The sequence below is a fragment of the Sus scrofa genome, chromosome 15, assembly GCF_054392235.1.
Source record: "Sus scrofa isolate SSC_HxYL_T2T_F1_AM1 chromosome 15, Sscrofa_HxYL_maternal_Yorkshire_Landrace_v2.0, whole genome shotgun sequence".
NCBI classification, from domain to species: Eukaryota; Metazoa; Chordata; class Mammalia; order Artiodactyla; family Suidae; genus Sus; species Sus scrofa.
Window position 1 is genome coordinate 115,283,997 of NC_139397.1, and position 18,933 is coordinate 115,302,929.

The window sequence follows — 18,933 nt, forward strand, 5'->3', positions numbered from 1 at the left end:
GATGAGAAAACCTTGCCCAGCTGGTGGCTGGAACCCTCTCTCTGAGTGTTCTTCCTAGACCCCTGCCACTGCAGAACTACCACAGCCCAACTCCCTCCAAGGATATCATATCACAACAGCCCATCTTTACATGACTCGGAACCCATAACGCTTAGCAGAACACCTGGCACCCAGTAGACATGCACCAATAATTTTTGAAAGAAAAAAAAAATGAGAGATGATAGAATTTTTGGAAGCTAAGGAAGTCTCCTCTCAGATTACTAGCCGGCTTTGCAAGGCAATCAATGCCACTTTCAAAGGGCATGAGAATTCTATGAGATCACCTTTCCAGCAGGCCTCTCTAGGGGCAGCTCATGCTGTTTGTGAACTCCCAGCTTTGGGGTAACTTCCCCAGGCACAGTGGATGGCTGGGCAGAGATTTTAGGGAGCAACCTTTAGAGCAGCCTGTACGAAGAGCCAACTGGTACAAATTTTCATACGCAGAAATATCCCACTATCCATCTACCTTTTCCACATCACGTCCATGTGTAGAAGAAAGACTAATGGACACGTTAGCCCGATTTCACTGGACTTGTCTGTGTGTGTGAGCATGTGTGTGTGTACAGTGGCTGTGTTGTTAGATGTGGCAGAGTGTGGTCAGTGGGATGTCAGGAGATAAGCTGATGTGCACATGGGGAGACTGGCAAAGAAGGCAGGGCTTCATGTAGTGTGATGGGTTTATCCCCTCTCACTGTGCCTGATCGCTTATGTGAATGAAACCAATGAAACACGCCTCTCGGTTCTCCAAAATCTCCAGTTCCAGTTTTCAACAGATTGAAACTAAAGAAGTGCATAGATGTGCCTGGCACTAAGTGAAATGTCATACCAGTTAAACATAGAGACCCAGCCCCTTCCTACTCTTCCCAGCATCCGGCCTCTGAGTGCATCCAAACACCTTCTAAGTGGCCTTCTGAGGGCTCACAGCTCAGCAGCACCTTGTGCACGCGAGCAGGCCGTTGCTGGGTGTGGCGGCCAGTCCTCAAGGTTCCCCAGCTCATGATGGACTGTTAGCAAGGCACAATCTGAGGTAGGGTGATGGTGGGCTTCCCGGTTTGGTCAGCCCAGGAGAGTCCCAGGGTCCTCACTCTGAGCTGGTGCATTTCCCTTCAATGACTGGGATGTGCAGAGGAAGCTCTGCTGGGAACAGGGTAGGTCCTGCTCCCCTCTCCTCCAGATCTCACTCAGCACATGAATCAGAGCCTGAAACCTCCTTCTCCACGAACCTGACTTCAAGCCCAAGCAGAAGGGGCAGAATTGTGATTATGCATTTGCTCATCTTGCTGTCTCACAAACGTGTGGTGAAATATCTCACATGGGTTATTAGGGTTTTGTTTTGTTTTGTTTTTTGGCTGTGCCTATGGCATGCAGAAATTCCTAGGTCAAGGATGGATCAAACCCGTGCCATAGCAGTGACAAGATCCAATCCTTAACTGCAAGGCCAGCAGGGAACTCCCTCTCACATATTTTTAATTGTGGTATTTGATTTTCTGGAGGTTCAATACTTGCTGCCTATACTCAAATCTCTAACACTGAAATAAAACATTTCCATGTGAAAAAGAATGAATATATGTGTATGACTGGGTCACTTTGCTGTACAGCAGAAATTGATAACACACTGTAAATCAACCATAATTTAAAAAACATTTCCTCAATCTGTTGATTTAACTACTAGATAACTATAATTTAAAAAACTGTTAAAATTTATAATAATCATTTACTAAAGGCACTGTGATAAGGGCTTCATGTACACGGTCTCTTTTCCTTTGTCCCCATTTTACAGATGGGGAAACCGAGGCTCAGACGAATAAGTGCGTGTCTTAGGTCATCAGTGGGTGCAGCAGGGATTGGAATTTGCGATGGGCCTTCTATCCGCAGCCTGTGCCTTTACCCGTGTACTGTTTGCATTATGAGTTATTACTGCATTGCTCTGCTTTCCTTTTAAGAGCAGCCTACTTTTAGGAACACTTAAGTTCTTTTTGTAGCAGGAGAAGCTGCCCACAGCATCTCACTTACAGCTAAGTGGAGCGGACTCTTGGTAGCACCGGAATCTGATTCTTCAAAAACACTGTTGGTTCTTTCCAAAAGCTGTGGAGATGAAAAGAAAACAACAGTACATGAGTACAATTTGCAGAAAGAACCCTTCCTGATGGATACTAATTTTGACATAAATGAGAAAGGAGGCTTCAGAGGCTTAGGAAATCCTGCAAACTATTGGAAACATAAGAAATCTGGTATTGTATAGCTAAAACAAATATGCTGACTATTTCAACTTCTAGACTATCTTAGAATTTGCTATTTAAAAGACTTTCATACTTGAAAAGTTGCTCAGCTTTACCAATCCAGAAAAATAATTCATCTTAAATCTACTTCCCACCCAGCAGATGGTCATAATGAAAAAATTACAATATCTAGGGTCTATTCTGTTATCAAACACATGTTTATTGGAGATAGCATTGAAAAAGATTTATGAATACTTGTTCTCATGGAGCTTACAGTCTAGAGATGGAAAGCACAGGAAAACAAATATACAAATAAGAAAATATTGGAGTTCCCATCGTGGCTCAGAAATAACAAACCTGACCAGTGTCTATGAGGATATGGGCTTGATCCCTGGCCTCACTCAGTGGGTCAGGGATCTGGCATTGCCTTGAGCTGTGGTGTAGGTTACTGACGTAGCTTGGATCCCTGTTGCTGTGGTGTAGGCTGGCAGCTGTAGCTCTGATTCAACCCCTAGCCTGGGACCCAGGTTCAATCCCTGGCCTTACGCTGTGGGTTAAGTTTCCGGCATTGCCGTGAGCTGCAGTGTAGGTCACAGATGATGCTCAGATCTGACATTGCCGTAGTTGTGGCGTAGGCCAGCAACTATAGCTGTGATTCAACCCCTAGCCTGGGAACCTCCATATGCTTCAGATGCAGCCCTAAAAAGCAAAGCAAAAAAAAAAAAAAAGTGCACTCATTAAACCAATACTTGATGAATGATTACCAATATACCCAGACTGTTCCATGCACTAGGATTCAATAGTAAACAATACATATAAAAAATCCATTTTCTCATGGGGTTTTGGGCAGGCAATAAAAGAAAGAAGCTATGTAATTGATTTAAAAGCATAGGTGCTATGGAAAAAGACAAAACAGAGAAGGAGGGTTCAGAAAGCTAGAGGAGAGGTCAGTTTGCTACTTTAGAGATGAGGAGAGGTTTACTGAGCAGGTGATGGCTGAGCAGAGTCTTAAGGGTGACGAGAGAGACTTGTGGATGTCTGAGGGGAGTGCAATCCAAGCAGAGGAGCCAGCAATTACCAAGTCCTTTAGGGACAGAGGTGCTTAAGAACATCAAGGAGGCTGGAGCAAGGTAAGCAAGGATGAGAATGACGAGAAAGGAAATCAGAGATGGTGGCAGTGGGGTTGGTATCATGAGGACCCTTCTGGGGTGTGGTAAAAAGTTTAGACTTTTATCCTGAGTGAGATGGATTTCACTGGACAGGGGTGACATGTTATAACTTTTAGACTCTAGGAAGGGCACAGAGACCATCAGAGAGCTGGGGCAAAAGTCTCAGACGGAAATAACAGTGGTTTACACCAGCCATGGGATAGAGAGAAGTGTTGGATTGTGGATATTTTGGGAGGCAGAATCAACAAGATTTGCCAACGGATTAAACAATAAATGTAAGCGAAAGAGAGAAGAAGCAAAGGATGATTTGTTATAAGCAAACTGAAGGATGGAGTTGCCACAAACTGAAATAGCGGGGTGGGGGTGGGGGAAGCAGAAGTTTGATTCTGGAAATGTTACTTCAAGCATCCAAAAGTACATGTTAAGTAGGCAGCTGTTCGATATATGGGTGTTGACTTCAGGGTATTTAAAGCCATAAGATTGGATAGGATGAGCCAGGGAGTAAATAAAAAAGGGAAGAGTTCCCTGGTGCTCAGTGGGTTAAGGCATTGTCACTGCTGTGGTTCTGGTTACTGCCAGGGTGCAGGTTTGATCCCTGGCTGGAGAAATTTTGTGTGCCACCGCTGCCACCACCAGTGCAGCCAAAAAAAATTTAACAAAGAAGAGAGACTGAATCCTGGGGCCCCCAATATTAAGAGTTAGAGCGATGAGGAGGAACCGGCAAGGAGATGTAGACCAAGCAGGTGAGTCGGAAAGAACATGAGGAGAGCATGAGGTTCTGGAAACCAAGTGAAGAAAGGGTTACAGTGAGACAATGGGCAGCTACGTCTTCCTGATTTTTTTTTTTTTAATGTGAATGTGCATTGTTTTTGCCATAAAAACACCAAAGCTATTTTCGTTTGGAATAAAAGTGATTAACCTCCTTTTTCATTTAATAGAATGATGTCTACCCCTAGATAAGTCCAGAACTCCTTCCAGTCAATACACATGGAACAAAATGTTCGGATTCTCTGGCAGATCAAATAACTGTAAAACTTACCACCTAAAGGCACACAATTTCAAGTTTTCAAAGAATACAATACCAATAATTATATCAGAAGTATGAGGCATCTTTTTGTTTGCTTTTATTAGGACGGGAATAGAATTTGGAACTGAAACAATCTAGGATACATTAGAATAATGAGAGTAAATTTAATGTTAACTTCAAAGCAAATAACTAAAACCTGCCTTACATGGTTGAAATAAAACTAGCCTCAACTGCTTGACAAGGCTAGAAAACAGCTGTTCTTTGCTTTGTTTTGCAACATTATCACCTGCAAGACTTCCTGGAATTGACAGCATGTACCAACTGCAAATCCTGTCCTAGAATGAACTTTTAATCAAAGGAACACAGAATCATTTCCACCATTATCACAAACATGATGAACAGAAGCAAGAAGACAATATACTGTTTATAGTCACAAATTAGGCACGTTCCCAGAAGATTTATTGAGGAATAAGATTTTTCCACACACGTCCTTTGAGCATGCTAAGAGCATGTTTTACTTCATTTAGTCACTAAGAGTTTGCTGCATGTCATCTCTGTGTGGGACCTTGGGTTAGGCACCAGAATTCAGCTGTGCAGCAAACAGATGTGGTCACTGATCTCAGGAAGCTTAGAGGCTCGTGGGCAGGAGCTAATGGGCAATGAAAACTGTGAAGCAAGAGCTAGGATGCAAGATGCCATGGGTTTGTGAAGGAAGAGGCATCTGCCATAAGCTTGAGGGCTAGAGAAGACTCCTCTATGAAGCAAGGTCTAGCCTGAAACCTGGGTGAGTCTGCCAGGCAGAGAGAAAAAGGAATTTCCAGGCAGAAGGAAGAGCATGTGAGAGCAGTGAGCGCAACAAATACGAAAAGCTTTAAGTTCAATAAGGTTAGACAGTGTGCAGAGGTGAGGAAATAGTGAGGAGCAATGAGGCTGGAAATGTAAGCAGACAATAGATTAGGGGGAGGTGATCATATCATTATTGTCTGATCCAGGACATTTTTGAGAGTGATAACTTGGCTGGGATAACAGTTGTAAGCCAGGCCATCCAATCAGGATAATTACTGAGAATCAGTGAAGAGCTTTCAGCAGGGAAGAAGCATGATTATGTCAGATTCTTGGGTTTCACGAAAATCTCTCTGGCTGCAGTGGGGAAAATGAACTGCAGTGGTGCTGGGGGTGGGGACTACCACCCTAGAAGCAGGGAGAGGAGTTAGAATATTTCAACTCTGGGATCTCTAAATTATGACTTTTTAAGTTGCTGAGAATGGATGGTGGCCTACAATGCAGAAGAGGCAGAGGAAATGGAAGAAAGTGGGTGTATTGAGGGATTTTTCATTCACTCCTTCATTCATTCAACGATTATTTATTGAGTGCTGTGCTAGGCACTGAGATTGCCAGTTCTAAGACGGTCTATGTGAAACTTGGAATCTAGCAGGTGTAATGGACACCATTCATTGACTGAATGGTAGAGGAAGGGGAAAAGATAGAGTCAAGGATAACATTTAGTTTCCCAGCTGTGGTGACTATGAATGGTGATGCCCCCCCCCCCTTAAGATACAAAGAGAAGACACAAAGAAACAAAGGGGTCAGGGGAGGGAAAATGCATTGAGTTTTGGTTTGACGTGCAGCTGGCACATTCAAGGGGAGATGTCTAGTGGACAGATGAATATAGTGATGAAAGCTCGGAAGAGAGACCTGGGCTGGAGGAATGGATTTGGGAATTATCAGCAATGGCTGAGACACAAAGCCCCCAATGTGGAGAAGACAGCCGGGGAGAGTGTGTAGTGAGAGAGGATGTGAGCCTCAGGAATCCCAGGATTGAGGGTTTGGGAGAGAAAAAGAGTCTGCAAAAGGGGCTGTGAGGAGGAGAGGGTACAGAGAGGTAGGAGGAAAACCAGGAGCGTGAGATGGTGATGGTGATGGCAGCGGTGGAGGCGGTAATTACCGAGAGAGGAAAGCGGTGGTGATTAATGATGATATGATTCTCACTGATGACGACCAGAAGTTACTAAGCATTTGCTAGGAGCTAAGCATTTACAAAGGGCCTCCCATGGATCACCTTAATCTACCCTCAAGTAATCCAATAAGTAACGTACGCAAATTCACACAGCCTGGAAAATACAGATCAGGGAACCGAACCCAGGTTTAACGCAAAACCCAGGCTATTAACCTCACATGACAGTGCCTTCCTATCATCTGATAAGCTGAAATGTTCCCCTAATAGTTCCAAAAAAAAAAAAAAAGCAGCAGGGACAAGAGTAGGAAACGAAAAAGAGGTTTCTTGTGTGCATGTCTTTTGTTTTTTAAAGTACATGGCTCTTTTTATGTCCCTAACTTCAACAATTCCCTTTGATCTCTGGGATTTTCCTCTGTTTCCTAAGAAGTGGTAAGTACTCATCTTGGTTACACAGCAATCAGAAGGGATGTTAATTGGAATCTAGCTCTGATAAGCATGCCTCTTCCTTTAGTGCTGCTCCTTTGTGAGTTTAGAAGGCAATGTGAAAAAATGGGGGGAAAAAAGCAATTTGCAAGTCATTAAAAACTGATGTTTATGTTTAGTCTTAACTTTTCCTTCAAATTTAAAATTGGTTCTAAACCATATCAAATCCAAGGGATGAAGCAGATATGCAGCACTGCTCAGACTCTGCTCTGTATAAACTTGTCTCCAGGAACTAACATGGGGGCCGGAGAGACAGAGCGTTCATACCATGACTCATTATACAAACTCATACTTCAGCCTGTGGTCTGCAATATTACTGGAAAATAACACTGCTCTACAGAGATCACTCTCAACCTACCTTGTCAAAATCTGAAATGGAATGGCTCTTTTGAAACACGGTTACAGCTAAGAATACATGCCAAAAAAGCAGCATCATAAAAAGCAATGAGTTCTGCACATACAGCTTGCAGCTATAAATCAAAGAATATAATTTTATATGTATAATACAAAGCAAACTAGTTATAACTTTCTTTTAAGACTGCTTCCACTTAATATTTCTTCTGGCTTATCATCAACATTTACACAATCCATGCATTCACATACTAGTTTTCACACTGAATTACACTCATAAATCCAATGTACACATCTAATATGTCACCATTGGTTTCTACTGGTGCAATAAAAAAAATTTGCACTCATAGTCCAAGGATCGACCTGTTCTTCTGCCTCAACAATTTATTAAAATGGGTGCTTTAATAAAGTCTTTAGCTGGACTACTTAATCTTATTCCTTGTTACTCCAAAATCCCAGAATTGCTTCTTTTCTCTTATGAAGCTTGTATGGAGAGTCTCGCATTGCTTGACCCCACTTCTTCTCCCACAGCCTCTTCCAACCACCTTATATTTGTCAAGACCCTCTTGGTGAAAAAAATAAAACAGAAGGCTTGAGATTCAAGCTACTCCCAACCCCCCACAAGTAAAGATGGGCATCTGAAGTAGGAACTGAGAGAAAGAAGCTAGCATGGGAGCAAGCAGGCTTTTCAACCACCTTATTTATTTATTTATTTTAATTTTTTTGGTCTTTTTGCTATTTCTTGGGCTGCTCCTGTGGCATATGGAGGTTCCCAGGCTAGGGGTCGAATCAGAGCTGTAGCCGCCAGCCTACACCACCGCCACAGCAACGCGGGATCTGAGCCGCATCTGCAACCTACACCACAGCTCACGGCAACGCCAGATCCTTAACCCACTGAGCAAGGGCAGGGACCGAGCCCGCAACCTCATGGTTCCTAGTCAGATTCATTAACCACTGTGCCACGACAGGAACTCCTCAACCACCTTATTTGTGGAATATGAATCCTCCTGTTGAAGTGTGCGGTGGCTGGGATGCTCTATAATTTGGGGGGGGGGTGATAAAACATTTGTATTTAGGATTATAACAATTCATGGGACATTTTCTGAATTAGGAAGGCATTTCCATAGGACTGGAGGGCTCACACAAAGAATACCTCAACCACTTGGATTTAAAAGCAGCAGAGGTAATAGGATCCCTCTTTCTCTACAAAGTGAATCTGTGATAACAAAATCAGGAAGAAATAAGAACTTGATGGTAAGCCAGCTGGCCGCTGGGTTAAGAAAACAGTAATCTTATCCAAAATTGTGAGGAAACACATAAATATTATACTTGAGCTGGAAACCCAAGCTTATAAGCAGTAGAGCTTATGGCTGGCTATTTGAAAACATGGCAGGAAAAAATTCAGGGATCTCAAGAGACCTCAAGCTGAACTAAACCCATTTCTAAAAGGGCTATTTAAGAGAGCAGAAAGCAAGTATGGCTCAGACTGTAAACACAGAAATGTGTAGCCAGTGGGTCTGTGAGATAACCCTCACCCTTGTTGGTTCTGGTTAGACTCCGACTAGTTCCCACAAATGAGGAAGGCGAGGAGGAGCTGGGGAACCAATCAGAAAATATCCATGGGGATCAGGTCAAGGAGGTTCTCTGAGGAAAGTTTTAAAAATGGATTTATTTCTCTTTTCGCAGCAAGGACTGAGAGGGCATTTATGAGTCCTCAAGTCTGTAAAGGGCTGGAAGTAGGCCAAGGCCCTGGAAAGTTGGCACCTCTGTCAGAAATTCTAGTGCACATTCCACTTGTCTGTGTTTGAGAATGAAATGCAATTTGGGCAACCTCAAGGCCATTCCTGAGTCAACTGTGCTGTGACCTGGCTCTGGCTCAGGCCAGAAGAGGGGGCTGGTCCTGCAGAAGTTTCAGACCACCCAGCCTGTGTCACTCCATTCAGAGGGTCCCAGGAGAGAGCTTGGGGGATCCCACAGATCTTTGAGTCTCAGAATGAATATGCTATTCCAGGCCAAACTGGACCTCAGTGGACCCCAGGCCTCTGGGTCTAAACCAAAATAAACTAGCTTCCTCATGATGGCACATCAGTAACAGCAGTGCCAACCTGTTTCTCATGATTCTGCTCACACCCCTTCACAGCTATTAGAAAAAGGCGTGTTGCTTGAAATTGTTATTAACAACAATTGCCGGAAATTCAGTGGTTTCTAGAAATGTATGAATCTAATCTAATTTCTGCCTCCTCTACTCAGTTGCATAAGTAAGGAGCCATTAACTTTCTACACTTGTGGAAGTCAAGGTCTATGCAACTTCAAAAGGAGATAACACAAATTAAGGACGGTGCTACTAGAAGCTTAGCTAGATTAAGTTTCCATTTCTTCTTGGGAGCCAATTTTGATTACTGTGCTTATCTCCTCCCTCCAGTGTGTATTCAGTTCCTGGTGATTTCCTTGCCAATTAAAAGGCAGAAGAGCCTGTAGTATGTGTAAGGAAGGCTAATGAAACCAGCTGTGAAATAAAGTCAAATGGAAGATATAAAGTGCCTGGTGCTCCAAAACTATCTTACAAGAGTCTTAAAAATGTTCATATTCTTTGACCCTAAACCTACTTCAGACTATCCTGAGAAAGTGTTAAGCCCAGAGCCATTCAATAGTGAAACTGTGTAAATAATCTAAACAGCAGAAGAATGTCAGTTATGTCTGATCCAATAATTGAACATTATCTAGCATAAGCAATGCTAGAAAGTGTTTTAATAGCATTGGGAAAAGATTATATCATAACATTTTATGGAAAAATACCAATGCACAAAAATCACAGATTTAATATTACTTCATATATATGTAAAACAAAATATTTGAGAAGACGACTGGAAGAAAACATACCAGAAGGGTTAATAATAGCTGCTTTATGGTGGAAGGACTTTAGGTATTTGATCTCTTCTTTCCACTTTTCTACATATTCTAAACTTTCTATAACAAATATAGCTTAGTAAAGAATAAGATAGATTTGTATTTAAAAGGGAGGTGATTGAATCAAATGATTTCCAAGGACCCTTTGGCTATATTCTGCATCATATCCAGTCAAAATTTGGGGGGGGGGCAATGTTTTCATGACCATGACTAGTATATCTTTACTAAAGCAATAATACCATTCTGGCCAGTCTTACTGTTGATGAAGTATATTCCTTAATGGCTATTAAATTGAAAATTCCTTAGGGGCAGGGACTACTTGTACCAGGGAGTAGGCATTCAATAAATGTTCACTGAATTTAATTTAAATCTGATAAGTGAATGAGAAAGCATTAATGGAAATAATTACAGGGTGATAACACATTTGCTTGCCTGCTTTGACACTGCAAAACTATCAAAAACATTACTGATATTTTATATTTTGGATGGGTTTTCCCTTTAAAAAGCAATTTGAATCCCATATTCATTGCCACATCTAGGAAATCAACCCAGCCAGCAAATGCAGAAACAAACTCGACCTTTCATAGATCATGGTCTTGTAACTGAAAAATGCTCTAGGCTAAGTGTGTCTTTCTAAACCACAATGTCAGTTTGCTGTTAAGAGGTAGTGGTAGGACTCATCCTGAGGGGAACCTCTGCCCTTCTGTCATAAGGACATAAGGAAGAGTAATATTAAACTTTGATACGATTGATAGACCAATACTATGAAGAAGGTAAGATACTGGTAAAAGAATTCCAAACACATTCTCTGGTTGCAAATACCTAAACCAGTCCAGAGAAAACCAGATAATGTTTTTGAAGTAACAAAACTGATTCTTTCATCTTGGCACGAGCATTCCAGATAAGGAAGAATATTAAAATGAACTCATAAGAAATCAGCCACTCCCTTTAGGGATACCATGTCATGATTCCTGAAAACACAAGAACTCACCCAAGGTTGAAGCCAAAACTGATTATGAAGGGAGCGAGGGTTTTAACTAACCAAAGGCATTGCAAAGGACATGGCAGAAGCCATCTCACATGTAAAAAGAAATCAACGCAGTGCTCCCTTTTTATTCTCGAGGTTCCACAGCAGCTTTGGAGTTCCATGACTTAACTCATGCTCAGAAGTCCTAAGTTTAATTTTTAAAAGTATAAAATGCCTATATCTGGGTTAAACAGAATCAGAAGGCATAAATCACCTTAATAAAGAAACAATTCTTGGAGTTCCGGATGTGGTGCAGCAGGTTAAGGATCTGGCATTGTCTCTGAGGTGGCGTGGGTTTCTTTCCCTGGCCCAGTGCAGTGGGTTAAGGATGGCAAAGTGACACAGGCTCCAGCTGCAGCTTGGATTCAATCCCTGGCCCAGGAACTTCCATATGCCATAGGTGCAGCCAAAAAAGAAAAAAAAAAAAAAAAAAAGAAAAAGAAAAGAAATTATGGTCTTTGGTGTCATAGTCTCCTATAACAATTTAATTTCATTCTTCTGTGTGAGCAGTGAGGCAAAAGAGGGAAGGGATGCTGATGGCTTGGAGACAGGAAAGAAAAAGGTCCCTGTGAAAATCTCTAAGGGAACAGGCTGAAAGCACCAATGTCAGATAAGTTTCTGGAAGCACCAATGTCAGGTAAGAGTCATACCTCAGTTACTGACACCAGCGAAGTATATCTTGGGGACACCCTTAACGTATCTACTAGGGATGTGATAATGAGTACAGCAAACCCTCTTGGACCTAGCAAAATTATTGCAAAGAATTCTCTGTACAACAAAAATCTTGGGCTATTCCCTTGATACTTACGGTAAAGGAATTAGCTTAGACCAAACCTACTACCTCCTGAATTTTGCAGAGTTTTCCAAAGTTAAGTTCGCCCTTTTATTTCAGCAGTGAGTTCAACATATTGGCATATTCAGTCATTGGAAGAGTCACCTGATTCCCTTTTACTGTCTTTTTCTCTTTGGATCTCAGCATTACACCTGCACTGTGGAGATGGTGGGGTATGTGTGAGTATGTGAAGGGACAGGAAGGAAGAGGACAAAAGCAAAAGGTCTGTGTTAATCAGCCATCATAACACTTGGGTAACATGAGCTAAGGAACAAGAGTCAGAGGGGTAAATACCAAGAGGTATTTGACAGATTCCTTATGGTTATGAAAAATGATCCCAGACTTGTAAATAAGGCAAAGAAGATAATTCTACGTCCTTTAAAAATCATACTTAGACATTGTTTTAAGAGGCCCATCCAAGGATTAATTTGTAGTAAAATGTTAATTAAGGGCTCGGTCTCTGCGAAGTTACATGTTAACTTGTAGATGTGTTTCCAGCAGAAGCACACATCATTTCTGTGTGATAGAGAAGATAACTCCAGAAATTATAGCTTATTGCTCTTTTGAATGTTAATGAGTTTTGTATCTAACTTAGCAATCTTACTCTAATATTATTTTATTAAAGTGTCTACAAATGCTTTGTTCCTTAAATGCTCCTTGAATATGCTTTAGTATCTTAACAGTTCTATCGTTATTTAATGAGATTTAAATAAAATCTTTAACACATGTTCTTTTTCTCCTTTTATGAGAGTCTCTGTTTAATTTTTTTTTCTTTTTTGGCCACCCCACAGCACAATGAGTTCCCAGGCCAGGGATCAGAGATGAGCTGCAGTTGCAACCTACCTATGCCACAGCTGCAGCAATGCCGGAACCTTAACCCACTGTGCCGGGCTGGGGATCAAATCTGTGTCCCATTGCTCCAGAGATGCCACCAAACCTATTGCACCACAGCAGAAACTCCTCATTTTAAATTCTTTGAGAAGTAAACTTTGACACTACCCATCAGCTCCAATCGTAATACAAGATCTCAAAAGTCTTTACGCCCTGCGGAAATGCCTATAACAACCCCCCACCTCCCAGCAATGTTGTTCCACAATGGACTCTGCATGGAAACATTGAAAGAAACTGAGAAGGTGCCCTCCTTCCTTCCAAAGGAACTTGTGCAGATATAGGGTAGACAGAGCTATGCTGTCCCACAATCAGAAAATCAATCTCACTGAATTTCCAGTGACCTCTTCCAGGCTCTGAGACTGATGCATCAGGAGATCCCCTCCCCTCTTCAAGTGTCTGCTTTTTCCAGAGAATCATGGTAGTGGCCAAGAACTTTGCATTTAGGCTGAAGTTCTTATGGTCTACACGTGTTCATTTTCCTCCCAAGAACCAGCAGGAATTGCTGGGTACTAACACTGTGCCTCTTCTAGCCCCCATGCTTCCAGATGGGGTCTGCCTTGGAGGGCTAAGTTCTTTCCACACTTCTAGGGGGATGCACAGTACACTATTTCTTCTCTTTCTAGCCTCCTTCCCTACTTAGAATCCTTAGTGGAACTGCAGGGAACCTCACTCCAGGCAGACGCCTATGGGCTTTAAATCCCAGCTTTAACTAACAGCCCAAGAGGCAGGCCCCTCTTTCCTTCTCTATATTACCTCTCTTTAAAAATAAATCTTGGTCCATCATAAGTGACCAGATATAGTTCCCAGTGCTACATAGCAGGATCTCATTGCTAATCCATTCCAAAGGCAATAGTCTGCTGACAGAATACTATAAACCAACTATAATGGAAAAAATAAAAATCATTTTATATATATATATATATATATATATTAAATGCATATATATATGCATTTAATTTGTGGCCCAGCGGTAAAGAACCCAACTAGTATCCATGAGGATGTGGGTTCGATCCCTGGCCTCGCACAGTGGGCTAAGGAACCAGTGCTGCTGTGAGCTGTGGTGTAGGCTGCAGATACAGCTCGGACCCTGAGTTGCTGTGGCTGTGGTGTAGGCCAGCAGTTACATCTCTGATTCAACCCCTAGCCAGGGAAATTCCATACGCTGTGGGTGCTGCCCTAAAAAGACCCCCCCCCAAAAAAAAAACAAAAACCCTCTCTGCAGAAGAAAATGTAATATACAATAAAGTACAGATCATTTATGACTGAAAGCAAGAGCACACTAATTTCATTTAAGCTAAATAAGGTAATTCAAAGAATTCTCTCAAAGCTCATAAAATTTCATTTCATCAAATCATTTTCATTTACATATGATGACTGTTCTGCCATGGTTATTTTATTGGTATAGGAGTGACAAAAATATAGGAAAATTATGGTTTTCAATTTATAGAAGATAAAACATACACAAAAGTCACAACAGAGTTCTATTTTCTTTAGTATAATGAAATTACGATGCTCTACAGCCTGATTTTTTGTGTGTCAATTTAAAAAATGGTTTCTTCTGGAGTTCCCATAGTGGCTCAGTGGTTAACAAATCCTACTAGGAACTATGAGGTTGCGGGCTCGATCCCTGGCCTCGATCAGTGGGTTAAGGATCTGGCGTTGCCGTGAGCTGTGGTGTGGGTCGCAAACTCAGCTCGGATCCCGAGTTGCTGTGGCTCTGGTGTAGGCCAATGGCTACAGCTCTGATTAGGCCCCTAGCCTGGGAACCTCCATGTGCCGTAGGAGCGGCCCTAGAAAAGGCAAAAAGACAAATAAATAAATAAATAAATAAATAAAGGTTTCTTCTATGGATCTTTCTGCTGTGGACTCATCTTATTACACACTCTACCCCTGATAATTATGCCTCTCCTTACCTGAAGGGCTTTCTGGGAGCCAGCTTGCAGGCTGGCATTTTGGCAAATGTAGCTGTCCTGGACTCTCCTTCTATGAGGTGTTAGGCGATCCACCCACCGGAGTCTGATTCCTGTTATCTTGTCCTTTGGCTATTACTGAGCAGGAAATATTGACCCCTTCCTTCCACAGCAGTTAATATTCCTGGGAGAGGAGGAAAGACACTGCCCTGGCACTTCGTTCCTATTCTGCTCAATTTTATGTTCTCATTCCACACTTTCCCCTGCCACAGTGCAAACTCCTTTGCTGAGTTCCCATTGTGGCTCAGTGGAAACAAATCTGACTAGTATCCATGAGGACACAGGTTTGACCCCTGGCCTTGCTCAGTGGGTTAAGGATCCGGTGTTGCCGTGAGCTGTGGTGTATGTAGGTCAAAGACATGGCTCGGATCTGGCACTGCTGTGGCTGTTGTGTAGGCCAGCAGCTACAGCTCTGATTCAACCCCTAGCCTGAGAACCTCCACATGCTACGGGTGCAGCCCTAAAAAGACAAAAACAAAAACTCCTTTGCAATGAAAACCCCTTTGCAGCCTCCAGGGCACATATGTAAACAACCACCAATCTCTTGGGGAACACAGGCACCTTGCTGCCTACCCACCACCACCATACAAAATATAATTTGCCGTCAATACCCAGAGAGCCCATGGACACCTCATGAATTTCAATGAGTTTTAAAATCAGCTCCTAAGCTATTTTATCTCTCTTTGATTTTCACAAGCACAGCAATTCTAATAACTAGTTGTGTTGAGTTGATGGCAAGAATGAAGCATCTTCGGCAAACATCATTTAAAACACCCTACAGTTTATGACTTCGAGCCACCAGGATGCAAAGAGCACCATTTCCCCAATCTCGGAGGGTCTATGCCTCCTTTCCCATCTGTTATTTGTCTTTTCTTTCTAGCTGTTAATTAGCTCTTTGAACAGAAGGAACGAGAGGCGGAGGTATTTAATTTAAGAAAGTATATCGCCAAGGTCCTCAGAGTTCTAATAGTGACCATTCTCCCTGCTGGCTGATACCTTCAATAAAGGAGGAAGAAGGCAGGTGAAACTATTGATTAAAACTAAGTTGATGTATCACCACGCACTTTTCCTACTACCTTCATCCCTATTAATGAGAGAAAACCATAGAATGTTGTGTAACTGTATGTCACTCAGACAAGCAATTTAAAAGGAATCTAAATGCTTGTAAAGCTTTTTCCTTGTTGTCCCCAATTATCTATCAGAATGACTTTGCTCTGGTTTTAATGAGACTTTATTCAAAAAGAGTCACATTAAAAAAACACTTCCTATGCACTTTCTAAAAACTATGGAAAATCTAATTTGGATGCAATCTTGTTTTAATTTTTTTTTTAATATGAAGTTTCAAACATGTCAGTGTGTAGCTGCAAGCAGCTGAAAAAAAATCAGAGTTCCATTGGAAAAAAAAAAAGGTACTGATGCTGTTAGCGCCACACAGTTAAACTAAGCTACCTTCATTTGCTGTGTTAGAGCACAAATGTCAAATTTGGACCTTAATTTTTTCCTTTTGAGGACACACACTATATTGTGGATTCTTTAATATAGTTTATGAATTAGTTAGGAACACATCTGAAACTAAAAGCACTAATTTACTTTTTTTTGTTTTTTTGTCTTTTTAGGGCCGCACCTGTGGCATATGAAGGTTCTAGGCTAGGGGTCTACACCACAGCCTAAGGCCTACACCACAGCCATGGCAACACCAACTTACTTCTGATTACCATATTCATAAATTAGATTGTTGCAAGTTACATCAGAATGATCTGTTTACAAAATCTAGTACCAAATATAAAAGTAATTGTAATAGAAGCATGTTTTCAGTTTTTGACTTTTTTCTCATAAAGTCAAGGGAACAGTGATCAAAAGATTAAAATCAAGAAAGCTATCTTGGAGTTCCCATCATGGTTCAGTGGTTAATGAACCTGACTAGTATCCACGAGGATACGAGTTTGATCCCTGGCCTTGCTCAGTGGGTCAAGGATCTGGTGTTGCCATGAGCTGCGGTATGGGTCACAGATGCAGCTCGGATCCAATATTGCTATGGCTGTGGTATAGGCTGGAGGCTACAGCTCCGATTTGATCCCTAGCCTGGTAACCTACATATGCCAAGGGTGCAGCCTAAAAAGACAAAAGAGGAAGAAAGAAAGAAAGAAAATCTTAAAAGAACAAAATCACAACTTGCAAGTAATTTTTTTGTTTATTTCTATATCCTTGGAGTTTTAATTATTAACTGATAAAAATGGCAATCGACATAACTGCATTAAAAATTGGGAGAGACTTTTCTATATGTTATCACAATAGAAAGGTGTGTGTGGGTGTGTGTTTTAAGAATTAATAATTGTTCTAAAATTGCCTGGTTGATAAACACAGTGAGTGCTGAATTGCACACCAATTCCTATAGCTCCTAGTTGCATATTCCAGTTTTAAAGTCTGGACTATAATGTTTGCCTCAAGAGCATGTTTTATATTTAGTTATGATAATCAATTTTTAAGTATATCCCCCAAAAGTGACAGGATCCTGACAAATGCCCAAACATACCGAAGAACAGGCTGAGATTTCACCTGGTCCTAAAATCTTAAAGTAAGCCATCAATTCGTAAATCATTTATGCAGATTCCTAGCTCTGCCATAAAAGAGGTATAAAAAAGGAAATTTTATGTCTACGCAAAAAAAATTAAATATAGCTTAATTTTAGCATTTATTTGCTGAAACAGCTTTGAAAAAAGTTTCCAAGTTGGTGCTCAGGGAGAGGGCTAGATTGGAAAGGTAAACACAAAATTATTAAACTTAAATATTAACGGTGGATTATTACAGTGCCAGAAGAATTATCAAAGGTTCTGATAATATCACCAATAGTCACACCGCTTGTACGATCACTTGGATTTTCTTCTCTTTTCTTTTCTTTTTTTCCTTTTCTGCTTTTCTACTTCGGCAGTGGAAAGGCAGAGCAACTAAATCAGTGGGGTGATGTAAGCTTGTGCTATGTTGCCTTCACAGCCATCTTCTCTCTTTTTTTTTTTTGTTTTTGTTTTTTTGTTTTTTTGCTATTTCTTGGGCTGCTCCTGCGGCATATGGAGGTTCCCAGGCTAGGGGTCGAATTAGAGCTGTAGCCGCCAGCCTACGCCAGAGCCACAGCAACGCGGGATTCGAGCCGTGTCTGCAACCTACACCACAGCTCACGGCAACGCCGGATCGTTAACCCACTGAGCAAGGGCAGGGACCGAACCCACAACCTCATGGTTCCTAGTCGGATACGTTAACCACTGCGCCACAGGAACTCCCCCAGCCATCTTCTCTTTACTCTGCTGATTTGACAGGGGCGTTTCTTTTCATCACTCTACATGCTGATGATTCTGTCTTCATTTGACTTTCCTCCCTCAGTTACAGTAAAGAAGTACCATTCTTGGCTACAATAATGCTGCAATCTAAGATGCTCTGAAGGCATTTTATTTTTAGCAGAATCCAATCCTTAACAAAGACTTAAAATCCTCCTCTATAACTGAGATAATCTCACTGTAGCATCCTGTTTATTGCCACCTCGTGTTCACTTTCCCTGGCAGGTAGCCTAAAAGCATCCCCAGGAGGAGGAAGGGTGAGAGAAAGAATTGGAAGTTCAAGTCTTTGTTATTCCTCCTCTGCCTAGAGACAGGCTTGTTAGGTTACTCTTCTCAGCATCACTGGTCACACTGGTGAGCTTAATTTTCCTTCGGAGTGAACTTTTAAGTTTTGAGATTTTTTTTTTCACTGACTTTTACAATATAATTTTTAAATAAGACATACTCAGGAAGGCATGCATTATTTAACACAGTACCTGACTCAAGAACAGTATCTGGCCTAGAGGAGGTAGGTAGTCAATAAATTTGTTGTAATGGCACAGAATTTAAAAATCAAAGAACCGTAAACTAATATTTAAAATACAGGTAAAACTGTAATGGCAACAGCCAGGGATAACCAGTTAACATTCTAACATGTGCCTTCCTGATTATTTTTAACACTTTGTAAACGTACATAAATCATAATGTATATATTATTTTATAACTTTCGTTTTTGTGCTTAATATATAGTGA

General features: G+C 41.4%; 1 protein-coding gene across 5 annotated transcripts in view; it reads right to left on the bottom strand.

The window, feature by feature from the left end:
* Positions 1-18,933, bottom strand: part of ANKRD44 (ankyrin repeat domain 44) — a 342,621-nt gene that overhangs the window by 38,612 nt on the left and 285,076 nt on the right. For all 5 annotated transcript variants that reach the window (XR_014830016.1, XM_021076238.2, XM_013984363.3 and 2 more), the window contains exon 17: positions 2,053-2,124. Coding sequence is in view for 4 of the 5 variants with exons in the window: in XM_021076238.2 (XP_020931897.1) it covers positions 2,053-2,124 (72 nt within the window). In the remaining variant the exon portion in view is untranslated. The remainder of the gene's footprint in view (positions 1-2,052; positions 2,125-18,933) is intronic.